The sequence below is a fragment of the Juglans regia genome, chromosome 6 (assembly GCF_001411555.2).
Source record: "Juglans regia cultivar Chandler chromosome 6, Walnut 2.0, whole genome shotgun sequence".
Lineage (NCBI taxonomy): Eukaryota > Viridiplantae > Streptophyta > Magnoliopsida > Fagales > Juglandaceae > Juglans > Juglans regia.
Window position 1 is genome coordinate 38,711,527 of NC_049906.1, and position 13,780 is coordinate 38,725,306.

Sequence of the window (13,780 nt, forward strand, 5' to 3'; positions counted from 1 at the left end):
TCAACTTGAATTCGGGTAGTTATTCGAAATCTTAGTGAAAGATTGCATTGGTTGTTTTATGTTTGCTTTTCATGAAAAATTATCAGTTGGAGTGGTTTCTTTTAACAAGTAGCTGGGTCAACTATTTAATCAAATGATATTGAGCATGCTTACCATCTCTTCTTGAAGAACAAGTGAGTTATTTCTTTGCTGTGCTCAATTTCATATGTGGCAATTCTGCCAAGATCTCTCTTTAGTTAGGGGAAGAATCGCTCGAATCAGATTTTTTAGGAACATATCGAGAGAGAAATGGAATTTTGAGGAATAACCGAAGGAATTCCTTGTTGGCGAAGTGCGAATAGAATGCTTGATAAATCAAGGACTGGCTTCCCTTTTGTTCCATGTCCTCGATATAGTACCTAAGACTACCATCCAAAATGTTTTTTGAAAAATTATGTCACATATCATTTACAAGTTCGACCTTAGACTCGAGAAAGTTGAATGACTCCGCACGAATATCATTGTAAGTTGAAACATTAAAAATATGTTCGAGTCAGGGTTCGCTCAACATGGCATGGAACAGTAGATCTTGTAAGCATACTCTGAATTCTAGTACGGGAAAATTTGGATAACTCCATTTTTTTTTATCCCCAAGTAAAATTTGGATAATTCCATTGATCTAAATCATTAGCGGAACAACCTCTCCATCGAGTTCTTTGAACTCCAAATACTATCTTGTTTTATAAGTAATAAAGTTTTATTAAGAAAAGTAGAAAAAAGGAGTGAAAACTTTAGCACAAACTATGTACACAATATGAATGCTAAAATAGGAATAGTTTTTTATTTAATAATTGAATATTTTAGTGTAAAAAAACTCAAAAATGCTAAAAAGTAAAATATTCAAAAATGCTAAAAAAGGAATAGAGAAGCCGCCAATTATTGTCATCCAATAAAAGCACAATGAAATTTTTTTGTGACTTTAAATGTTCACACCTTTCTCTCTCTTCATGCACCACATAACACATAAGGCAGCGAGCTTTTGATATCAAATTATTCTGGTATGAATTGAAGGAGCCTTTCCCGAAAGTCAATAATTCCTTAACTGGCCTAGGGATCACCCACATAATCCAAACACAGAGGAGAACAATGGCGCCATTGTTTCCCAAACAATGGCACAATGAGAAGATGGTCCATGGTCCATGGCACAATGAGCTGCTTCCCTAACGTCAAATAACAAGAATTTTGAAAAAAATAATCCAATTTTTCCAGACATCAGCTTGCCAATAACTTTTGCAACATAAATTAACGTCCAAGCATCTCCCCCCTCTCAAGGTCTATACTCCAAAAGGACTAGTCAATAATACAATTGAAGCCTTATTGGAACCATTATAAAAAGCAAGAACTTCTCCTTCCCAAGCAATGTAGGGTCCCATACACCACCTACCATTCTCATTCAATATTAGGTATCACACAACTTATTCCTCAAAAGAATCCATTCTATCTTAAACAACCAACCATAGGACTAACAAAATATACAAAAAGGTGAAAGTTGCCCCCACCTCAAGCTCTAAATCCTATATTCAGTACTAAAATCTAGGATAGATTAAACAAAGGGACGGAGGTAAGAATACAACATTTTTCAACCAAGTGGCTAATTCAAACCGGAGAAACAACACTACTAAATATCTAGTGCCTTTGGCCATTTGAGATTCGCCCCATGTGCCTTTTTTTTTTAATTAACTTCTTGTGCTATTAAATTTTTTGGATCAGATCAATCCGAACATTTTCAGTCCATCTCAATTGACAAATGACACGTGTAACACCATGAGCCCGCCACGTTAAATATTTTTTCCAAATTTTAAATAAGTTTTAATAATTTCCATATTAAAAAATCAGAAAATAAAAAATAAAAAATTGGTGGTTTGTGGGAGGGGAGACCTCCCCCCATTGGGCCAACGCAGCCACCACGTGGTGGCCAAGCTCAGGCCACTGTGGAGTGGCCGCATTACACATCACATTACCTCACCTCATCTCATCATTACAACTTTTCCAAATTCTCACATAAAATATAATAAACAATTCAATTTTTTTAAATCTCAAAACAATAATAATATTAAAAAATAATATTCTAACAATATTTTATTCAACTCATCTAAAACCATCTCATCTCATCTCACTATCCAAACGAGCCCTTGCCCATATGCTTGGTTCTAAGGCGTATCTTGCCTATGAAGTATTCAAGTCTCCTATTAGAGGCATCGTTTTAAGGCCACATCCATATGAGATGGTATTATTGAGATATATGGAGCATTGTTTGGCTGGTTGAAAGCGACTGGATCATGTTGATCAAGAGTGTTCTTTCTAACTTGCCTACTTATCATTTGCCTATTTTCTCCATCCCTGTTGATGTAGCTCATTGTTTTGAGAAGCTTTACTAGAATATCTTTTGGTGGGGAAGTTGGTGATGAGTTCAGGCTCAACCTAGATCTCACTCCAAGACTTGTCACCAATCTCATCAGGTCATTTACAAGTTAGAAACTTGCTTATATTTAACAAAGTTCTTTTGAGTAAATGGTTATAGTTATATGTCATGGAGATAGAGGCATTGTGGCAAATGGTGGTGGAAGTCAAATATGGAAGCATGTGAGGACGGTGGTGTTCAAATGAGGTTGGTGAGCATTTTGGGGTTAGAGTGTGGAAAAAAATTAGTAAGGGTGAAAGGAATTTCTCTCAATTTTTTAGATTTGAGGTGAGTGATGAGTCCTAGATCAGACTTCAATACAATGTGTGGTGTAGGTATCAGCCTTTGAAGACAATTTTCCGAGAGTAGTTTATCATCTTTTGCTGCAAGGCTACAGTTTCAGAGCGGAAAGTCACCTTTATTAGATCACTGCATGATAGGGATGTGGAGATCTCTTTGTTATTTAATCTTTTGCATTCTCTTAGGTTGAGAGGAGGCAATGAGGACAAATCTGTTGGAGCCCTTCCAAGACGGACTTTTGAGGTTTTTCTCATGCACCAAGCCTCCGCGTTGGCTCCTCCATATCCTTGGAAGAGTTATTGGAGAAATAGGCTCTTTATACTTGTCAGGAAAAAAATAGGCTCTTTCAGAACACATTTCACAACAATCTTGTAAGATGAAGGTATTTTTGTAAAATGATGTTACTTTTATAAGGTGTTTTACAAAAATACGCCTCATTTAAAACATAGTTGTGTAAAGTGTTGTGAGAAATGTTGTGTGTAAATCATTTTCCAAGATTTTAATGTTGGATAACTTGAAAAAAGAAGTAAATTATGGTTACGAATGATGTTGTATGTGTAAGCAGCATGGGTAAAGTACTGAACATGTTTTGCTTCATTATAAAGTGGCTAGGGATGTATGGGATAGAGTAGGCCATGCCCAACGAGTTGAGTAGTTGGCTTGTTACTTGTTAGTAAAGTCCATTTGGACGTCATTGCAACTTAGTAGTTTGGAGTGTTCCCTTTGTGATTAAGGTGGTGAATTTGGAAGAAATGTATGCTTGAACTTTTGAAGATTTCTATAGGACCACAATAGAGTCAAAAGCCATTATGTTCAAATTCCTTTTCAGGTGGCTACTCACAACGGCTCATATTTCTCTAATTTTCGAGAATGTAGGGGCTTTAGTTCTTTTTCTTCTTCCCACTGTTTGTGTGTTTTCTATTGCATACTTTCCACATACTTAGGTTGCACCCCATGCGCTTTTAATAAGATTGTGTTACTTAAAAAAAGGACATGTTTACTACTCAGTCACCAAATGCAACAAGTTAATACAAGCTCAAGTTGCAAATTAGCCAAAAGGATCTCAAATCTTGTAAATATACCTCAGTAAGAAGGAGCTTCTCCTGCAAATGTTTGAACAAGACCTGCAATAAAGCATAAATCACATGGATTAAACATCATGCATGTGAGTATCAACTACAATGAAAGCTTAAGGCACTCTACCCAAAAAAAAAAAAAAAATCAACTTGAATTGGTTAAACGGCCTCTATCATCCTCATTAATAAAGTTCTTCTTTACTGATAAAAAATAAAATGTCTATCATCTAATATATCTATAGCAACTAACCTATCAAAAAAATATATCTATAGCAATGAATCATCCGTTGTCAAAATCTTTCCCAAAGTTGTTGTCCAAGCAAAGAACGCCGCTTTGGGAGATGTCTTATTTCTCCAAATCCTTCTCCACGGAAAGTGATTGTTCTGCGATTGTGTGAGAGATTTATATAAAGAACGAACCGAGAATGTACCTCTTCATGTAGGTACCCACAACAACGTGTCAGAGCCATGAGGGCTCAGATGAATGGAGTACAAGAGTCTAAAGAAGTCCTCAAAGCTGTCAACTTCCCAATCTTGGGCCGCCTCGGTAAAGCTCACATTCCACTGGACTGAGTCACCATCAATCCCATGAGATTAGCTACTGAAGCTTCTTTCTCACATGCAAGCCTAAAAACTAAAGGGCATGGGTCCTTGAGGGCATTATCGCCAAACCATAGGTCATACCAGAATTTGATTCTAGCGTCATCTTCCAACACAAGTCTAGTGTGACGAGTGAAAACCCTCCACTCTCATCTAATATGCTTCTAGACACCCACTCCATGCGCCCCATGTACCTCCCTAGTGCTCCACCTCCCCCACAAGCCTCCATACTTGAAGTCAATCACCAACTTCCATAAAACTTCCGGCTTCATATTATATCGCCACAACCATTTCCTAAGGGTCTGATTGAAAACCCTTAAGTTTCTAATACCCAATCAGCTAGAAGAGATTGAGGAGCATACCTTATCCCACTTCACCAAATGGAATTTGAATTTATCCCTCAGTCCACTCCAAAGGAAATCACGATTAAGTTTCTCAATACAGGTTGCCACACTTGCTGGAATTGAGAATAAAGATAAGAAATAAGTTGGTAGATCAGACAGATTGCTTTTGATTAGGTGATCCTTCCACCCTTCGACAAATATAATCTCTTCCAACCTGTCAATCTTCATTCAATCATTTCAATTACAATATCCCATATAGATATAGCCCTTGAGGCTGTGATGGAGATGCAAGACGAGTCATTCGTAATGCCACTAGGAGGGCTAGGTGTGCCGAGGCTAGGAGGGTGGCATTAGGGTGCATGCATGGCTCGGGTGATGGGTCCTTGGGCGCCCAAGACAAGGTCAACTAGAGAAAGATCAACTTGTTAGCCAATTCCTTGATTTTGGGGGTTGGTAGGCAAATCCCTTGAATTGAAGGGAGGAGGCAAACCCCTTGATTTTAGGGGATTGGGCGGTTGCTAGAGGGTTGGCTGAATATCTCCTTCAAATTAGGGAGATTATCTATTTGTTAATTTGTTTTAGTTTGTTTCCTTTATTTTAGGCATTTGATAAGATTGTTTCCTTAAACTTAGGAGTTTGATTTATGTTTGAGATTAAGGTTGTTAGAGGGAGTAATTGGGGCAAGGATGGCCAAAACCCTAGTGAAACCCTACTATTAATTTCGGTTTTTGGCTTGTAATTTAGGATTATGCTATTTTGAATGAATGAGAATTTTCTCTTCCAATCTTTTGAGAATTGAGTGCTAGCCTGAGTTAGTCTTAATTTTCACCATCATACCAATCAGATCTTGGTGTTGCCTTGAGGTAACCCTAGATCCAATCATCCAACACGCCACAAACACTTGAGTAAGAGTGATGCTTCCATCATTAGTGCTTTCATTGAGAGTGTCCAACCCAAGGAGAGGAAGCCATGGCAAATTGACAACCAACTCATAGGTAGCGGATTGAGAACCTTGAAGCCACTTTGGAGGCACAATAAACTGCCACCAATGAAAGGCTTGGAAGGATAGAGGAGGTGCTCCACCAATTGGTGGATCAAATGAGGAATGGAGATAGGAGGCGTCATAGGAGAAGAGTCAAGAGACATCATAGTCTTGAGGGCTCCGTGGGGTCAAGCAGAGGCCAACACCGGGAGAGGGTAGAGGACTTGGATTCATCCACTCAAGATTCCTCAAGCACTAATGAGTAATCAATTGGGGAAAGTGAAAGGGAAGAAGAGAACCGAGGTGAGAGGAGAGGTGCAGGTAAGGGGGAAGTTCTTAAACCAAAAATGGACTTTCCCAAGTTCAATGGTGATGACCCGAGCACTTGGGTTAGTAGAGCTGAACAATACTTTGAGCACAATCACATGGAGGGCCATGCTAAAGTGTCCTATGCCGCCTACTTCCTTGAGGGGGAGGCCAACCAATGGTGGCAATGGATGAGGAAGACCTATGGGGCTCAAATGAGGGAGTTGAAATGGACAAAGTTTGTCAAGGAGCTTTTGAGGAGATTCGGGCCAACCGAGTATATGGACTACCATGAGACTCTCTCAAAGATCAAGCAAACCGGATCTTTAAGAGATTATCAAAAGGAGTTCGAATACTTGTCCACTAGAGCACATGGGTGGTCGGAGAAGACTCAAATTGGGACCTTTGTGGTGGGGGGCTTGAAGAGTGAGTTGGCGGCGGAAGTGAAGCTCAAGAAACCAAAGACCTTGATGCAAGCTTTGGAGATTGCACGTATCAAGGAAGATCAACTTCAAGATTTGAAGAAGACTAACCAGTTTGAGGTGAGGAAACCACCCCCAATGGTTTCCAAGTTTGGTGCAAACGAGATTTTTGGCAAGGACTTCTCACCGGCAGGTCCTAGTAGAGGTGCATCAAGTGGAACCAAACCCTTATCCGCGGATGTGAAAAGGCTATCTTAGGAAAAGATGCAACGACGAAGAGAGAATGGGCTTTGCTTCAATTGCAATGAGAGGTTCACTATGGGCCACAAATGCAAAACCAAGCAAATCTTTCTCATAGAGATGGAGCCGGAGGAAGAAGAAGATGTAGGGGAGGAAGAGCAAGGGCAAGAGGAGCAAGATCAACAAGAGGCCGAGGGGGGAGACCCTCTTATTTCTATTCATGCTTTGGCAGGTGTTGTCGGGACTAGAACTATGAGAACACAAGCACACATTGGCAAGATGGAAGTAACGGTTCTTGTTGATAATGGTTCATCTCTAAACTTCATCAATTCTAAAGTGGCTGAGAGCTTGAGGTTGCCTATGACTTCTATCACTCCATTTGAGGTCAAGGTAGCTAGTGGAGAGAAGTTGATGTGTAGAAAAGTATATAAACAAGCATGTTTGAAAACACAAGGCCTTGAGATTGTGGTGGATTTGTATTCTTTGCCTATAGTTGGGTTGGATGTTGTGTTGGGTGGGCAATGGTTAGAGGAGCTATGGAAGATAGTGTTGGATTATAAAAAAATGACTATGAAGTTTATGATGGGGGGCAAATGGGTGACCATGAGAATGAGTGGAAGAGGGGGATGCAAGGCCGTGGGGCCTAATGAGATGGAGAAGATTTTGAGGCAAGGGGGGCAATGCTTTGCTATTACATTTTCCTCCCAATCGAGGGGCTTGAGTGAGAAGTGGAAGATGGGGGGCTTGGAGAGGGAGTTAGGGGCCGAGATGCCTAGTGACTTGAGGGAGTTGTTGGGGAGGTTTTCTAGAGTGATGGAGGACCCGAAGACACTTCCACCCTCAAGGGAGTTTGATCATCGCATTCCTTTGAAGGAGGAAGCCAAGCCGGTTAATGTGGCCCCTTACCGGTATGCTTACTACCAAAAGACTGAGATTGAAAAGCAAGTCAATGAGATGTTGGCTAATGGGCTCATCCGGCCAAGCACTAATCCATTCTCAAGTCCGATTCTCTTGGTGAAGAAGAAGGATGGCACATGGAGATTTTGCACCGACTACCGAGCCTTGAATGAGGCTACTATCAAGGATAGATTTCCAATTCCGACCATTGATGACATGTTAGATGAGCTTAGAGGTTCTATGTTCTTCTCCAAACTCGATCTAAGGGCCGGATGCCATCAAATAAGGGTAAATGAAGGGGACATTAACAAGACAGCTTTTCGAACTCACAATGGCCACTTTGAATATTTGGTGATGTCGTTTGGTCTATGCAATGCTCCTTCAACTTTTCAAGCATGCATGAACCAAATCTTTAAACCGTATTTGAGGAGGTATGTGTTGGTATTTTTTGATGATATTCTTGTGTATTCAAAGACATGGGAGGATCATTTGGGGCACTTGGAGGTTGTTTTGGGGGTGCTACTTGACAACTCTTTCTATACTAAGTTGTCTAAGTGTGCATTCGGCCAAAGGGAGATTGAGTACTTGAGGCATTTGATCTCACATGAGGGGGTCAAGGTGGATGCAAGGAAGGTTGAAGCTATGGTAGCTTGGCCCAAACCGAAGACTATCACCGAGTTGAGAGGCTTTCTAGGGCTCATAGGTTACTATAGGAAGTTTGTCAAAGATTATGCTTCCATTGCAAGACCACTCACCAACATGCTCAACAAGAATAATTTTGTGTGGAGTGAAGAGAGGGAGAAGGCATTTGAAGCTTTGAAGAAAGCCATGACAACTACACCCGTCCTTGCTATGCCTAATTTTGAGAAGGCATTTGAGCTACACACGGATGCAAGTAATGTGGGGGTAAGGGCTGTTTTGACACAAGGAGGGAGGCCACTAGCCTTCATTAGTAAGGCCCTTGGTGTTCAAAAGAAAGGGTGGAGTGTGGATACACAAGAGATGCTTGCCATCATGGAGGCCGTGAGAGTGTGGAGGCCTTATTTGTTGGGAATGAAGTTCTTGATAGTCACGGATCAACAACCATTGAAGATCCTTTTGGAGCAAAGAATCACCACTCCGGATCAACAAAGGCATGTATCTAAACTACTTCGTTTTGAATTTCAATTGGTGTATAGACCGGGTAGGGGGAATCGGGTGGCCGATGCCCTATCTAGGAGGGAAGAGGGTGAGGTATTAGAGGCCCTCTCGGGTCCTTCATGGGGAGTTTGGGATGAGATTAGAGAGGGAGTAAAAAATTATCTAAGGTGTAAGGAGGTGATGGAGAAGCTAGATGTGGATGCTAAGGGAGTAGAAAATTATGAGATGAGTGATGGGCTTTTAAAATACAAGGGGAGAGTAGTGGTGCCGAGTGTGGGGGAGCTTAGAAGGAAGATCTTGAGCCACTTTCATGATATCAAGGAAGGGGGACATTCGGGGGTAGACCGTACTTGGGTAAGGGTGGCTAATTTGTTTTATTGGGATGGCATGAAAGGAGAGGTGAGGCAGTATGTGAGGAGGTGTGACACTTGTCAAAGAGTGAAGCGTGAGAGTAGCATGCCCAAGGGGTTGATGCAACCCTTACCGATCCCTACTCACGCTTGGGAAGATGTTACCATGGATTTTGTGGAGAGGTTGCCTCTCTCAAATGGTTGTGATGGGGTGCCTGTGGTGGTGGACTGCTTGACCAAGTATGCCTATTTCATTGCAATGGTGCATCCATGCATGGCCAAGACCATTGCTAAACTTTGTGGATCAAGTGATGAAGCTTCATGGACATGGGATGCCGAGAAGCATAGTGACTGATAGAGACCGTGTATTCATGAGCAATTATTGAAAAGAGTACTTCAAGATGCATGGGACGGAGTTGGCCCGAAGTTCAACCTATCACCCCCAAACTGATGATCACCCCCAAACCGATGGTCAAACGGAGGTGACCAACAAGACTCTTGAGCAATACCTTAGGTGCTTTACGCACCAATACCCGAAGAAGTGGGAGGAGCATTTGGCATGGGTTGAATTTTGGAACAACACATCATAACACCAGTCTATCAAGATGACACCGTTTGAGGCACTTTATGGGAGGCCACCACCGGTGCTTGTAGCCTATGAAGTGGGGAGTTCACCAAATGAGTTGGTAGATATGGAGCTTAGAGAAAGGGATGAAGTCTTGAAGGAACACAAGAATGCACATGCTCAAGACCAAATGAAGCACTTTGACAAGGGGAGGAGTATGGAGTCCTTTGAACCGGGTGAGTGGGTCTTTCTCAAGTACCTACCAAGAGAGCACAAGGTACTATCCAAGGCAACATTGAGCAAGTTGAGGGCTAAGTATTTTGGCCCATATCAAGTGTTGGAGATGTGCAAACAGCTTGCTTACAAGCTAGATCTACCGGCCGAGGTCCACATTCATCCTATTTTCCATGTCTCATGGCTAAGGAGGAAGGTGGAGATCCAACCAAGGTGGTGAGTGAGATGCCCATGGCGGATGAAGAGGAAAGAATGGCAATCCAACCCGAGAGGATCATGGAGAATAGGCTTGTGAGGAAGGGTGGCCAAGTGAGAACTGACCCCTTGGTTCAATAGAGGGGGCTTCCAACCGAGGATGCTACATGGGAGAGTGTTCGAGTACTCAAGGATCAATTCCCAGATTTGGACCTTGAGGACAAGGTTAGTCTCGAAGGGGGGAGGATTGATGGAGATGCAAGAAGGGTCATTCGTAATGCAGCTAGGAGGGCTAGGCGTGCCGAGGCTAGGAGGGTGGCATTGGGGTGCATGCATGGCTCGGGTGATAGGTCCTTGGGCGTCCAAGACAAGGTCAACTAAAGGTGGATCAAGTTGTTAACCAATTTCTTGATTTTTGGGGTTGGTTGGCAAATCCCTTGAATTAGGGGAGGAGGCAAACCCCTTGATTTTAGGGGATTGGGCGGTTGCTAGAGGGTTGGCCGAATATCTCCTTTAAATTAGGGAGATTATCTATTTGTTAAGTTGTTTGTATTTGTTTCCTTTATTTTAGGCATTTGATAAGATTGTTTCCTTAAATTTAAGAGTTTGATTTATGTTTGAGATTAAGGTTGTTAGAGAGAGTAATTGGTGCAAGGATGGTCGAAACCCTAGTGAAACCCTACTATTAATTTCGGTTTTTGGCTTATAATTCAAGATTATGCTATTTTGAATGAACGAGAATTTTCTCTTCCAATCTTTCGAGAATTAAGTGCTAGCCCGAGTAAGTCTTAATTTTCACCATCATACTAATCGGATCTTAGTGTTGCCTTGAGGTAACCCTAGATTCAATCACCCAACACGCCACAAACACTTGAGTGAGAGTGAGGCTTCCATCAAGCTACCCCCAAAGGAAGACCAAGGTAATTCACAGGAAGAGAGGAAACCTTACATCCAAGAGAGCTAGCCAACCTCCGGATATTCAAACATTACCGATTGGAACCAATTATGACTTGGATAAGTTTCCTTTCAAACCAGATACAACTTCAAAATAGAGTAAAAGTTCCCTCCATGTCAAGATCTGGTTTTGTTCTACCTAATAAAAAATCAGAGTATCATTTGCAAACAACAAATGGGAGATGTTAAGGGTACCCCTGTCGGTGTCACCAACCTAAAATCCAGTAACAAAACCTCTGTTAACCACGGCAGAAATCATTCTACTAAGTGCCTCCATGACTATGACAAAAAGGAGTGGGGACAAAGGATCCCCATGTCTTAGACCACGAGAGCTGTTAAAAAAGCCAACTGGACTGCTATTCACCAACTAAGAACTTCGTCGTAGATATACAAAACCAGATCCATGAGCACCATCTCTCCCCAAATCCACATCTCTCATGTCTTTGATCTACTATCTAAGCATTCATTTGGCAATAAGACTAATCCATCAAGCTTTCACCTCCACCCCACTAGTTTTATAAGCAAATGTTCAAAAAACTCAGCAATATGCTCTTTAATCACAGGAACCTCCATACAAACCGCACCATCTATGTTCAGCATCTCAATAGTGTTAGTTCTCCTATGGGAATTGGCCATTCTATTAAAAAAATATGTGTTTCGGTCTCATTCTTTCAACCAAAAAGCGCGTGATTTTTGCCGCCAGGAGATCTCCTCTAATAAGGTCACCCTCTCTAGTTTTGAAATTAACTCCGTCTTCCGAGAGAATTCATCCAGAGAAAGAATCCTCCTGTACCCTCTCTACCTCCTATAGCTCCTCCAACATGGACTTTTTACGGTCGCCTATATCACTGAGGGATTGAGCATTCCAAAGTTTTAATTCATATTTTAAAACTTTTAAGTTTTACCACCAAAATGAAGCTAGGAGGACCCTAGAATTGGTAAGAAGACCACCATTGCCTAACCCTATCCACAAAACCTTCAGTTTTTAGCCACATATTTTCAAATTTAAAATACTTCCTCCCTCCTTGAATGCCAACACAATCTAGCAATATAGGAAAATGATCGGAATATAGGCGAGGAAGCCTCTTTTGACATAATTCCGGATAGTGAGTTTCCCATTCTAAGGAAACTAAGAATCTGTACAATCTAGACCACATTTGGTTGTTAGACCACGTGTATGATCTACCCATGAGAGGAATATTGACCAACCCCAAATTCGAGAATTCCATCATTGCTGGTCGCAACCTACTTTCTCCTGACCGTTCGCTTGGGAAGCGAATAACATTAAAGTTGCCACTATACACCATGGTAGGTCCCACCAACTATGTACTCCAGCTAACTCATCCCAAAGAAGTCTTCTATCGCTGTCCATGTTCGGCCCATAGATACCAATGAAGGCCAACATAAAATTGTCTTCTACACTCTTAAAGGAGCATGCCACTGTGTACTCCCCGAGGTACTCCTCCATTTTCTCCACCACCCTTCTATCCCGCATAACTAAAACTCCTCCTGAAGCCCTCATAGATGCAATATAAGCCCAATCCACATATGGATAGCTCCATAAGATTTTAACTATACTTCTAGTAATGACTTCGAGCTTAGTTTCCTACAAGCACGCTATATCCGCCTTCCATTCAAGAAGCAAATTCTTTATCCGAAGGCGCTTATTAACTTCATTAAGCCCTTGAACATTCTAAGATACAATCTTTGGCTTCATAGAGAAGGTAATGGCCCCCTCCCTTTGGGTCTTTCTCTAGTTGAGCTACCCTCATAGTTAATAGAGCATGTTAGTCACTTTAGCTTCCTCTGTTTTTTGGATCCTAATTTCTTGAGCTGAACATGACCAACTTCAATGGCAGTGAGCAAAGCCATGAATTGTTCCTCAAAACCCTCACATTAAATCCCCATACAGTGTTGGATTTCCTTCACCGTATGTAAAACCCAATCACACACACTAGGCTGACCTGGTAACAGACAATTTAGAGGTATGGGCTCCCCCTGGTAGCAAACAATCCCCTAGCACTTAGCCAGTATAAAAGCCCTAAGAACCAATACCTACCTCAAACAGTCCACCTATTGGTTCAATGTCGTGTCATTGTCTTCTTCCACGATAGAATGATCTTGGGCTATTTAGTTTGCAAGACAAAGTGTAATCTATATTGACATATTAATTCATATGTACTCTACCTTGTCACCTAAGACATATCTTAGCCTAGAAGTCATTGCAAGTATAAGTCCTGAGTACATTTTTTTTTCCCTTTTGGGCCTACTAGAGAAGTACATGCTACCTATAAACTCTCACGCAAGGAAAGATAAAGAATTTCATCAACCTGGAGTAGATTATCCGGTGGCAATCTTTTATTTGCAAGCTATATATAGTGAGGAGCTTACAAACGTTGGAAATTTATATTTATGGTTGACTTCGATGGTTATTTGAATAGGACAACAACAATATCTATGCTCTTGTATATGTCCTGTATTACCTGGGCTCTTACCTATTCTTATGATCAATAAAATTTTAATTACCGATCAAAAATAAATAAATGAGATATGATAGCTTCCTTATGGTCTAGCATTCTAGCCAATACATCATCCGCCTTTTGTTCTAGATTGTAATTTCTAACTAAAAGAATACACCTCCATGAGCAAAAACTCCTATTATTATGAATCCTGCAATGCATTGGTGATGTGTATACAATGCCTCTTGAATGCTACTCTTGGGCTCTGAACACATA

At 41.3% G+C, this 13,780-nt stretch overlaps 1 protein-coding gene and 1 long non-coding RNA gene across 4 annotated transcripts in view; one reads left to right on the top strand and one right to left on the bottom strand.

Annotated features, from left to right (window-relative positions):
• Positions 1-12,777, top strand: part of LOC118348731 — a 14,369-nt gene extending 1,592 nt beyond the window's left edge. The window contains exons 2-3 of the long non-coding RNA XR_004801709.1: positions 1,522-1,527; positions 12,767-12,777. This is a non-coding gene — a long non-coding RNA (uncharacterized LOC118348731). The remainder of the gene's footprint in view (positions 1-1,521; positions 1,528-12,766) is intronic.
• Positions 1-13,780, bottom strand: part of LOC108982470 — an 80,872-nt gene that overhangs the window by 54,726 nt on the left and 12,366 nt on the right. For all 3 annotated transcript variants that reach the window (XM_018953862.2, XM_018953871.2, XM_018953879.2), the window contains exon 8: positions 3,823-3,864. In XM_018953862.2, coding sequence (XP_018809407.2) covers positions 3,823-3,864 — 42 coding nt within the window. The remainder of the gene's footprint in view (positions 1-3,822; positions 3,865-13,780) is intronic.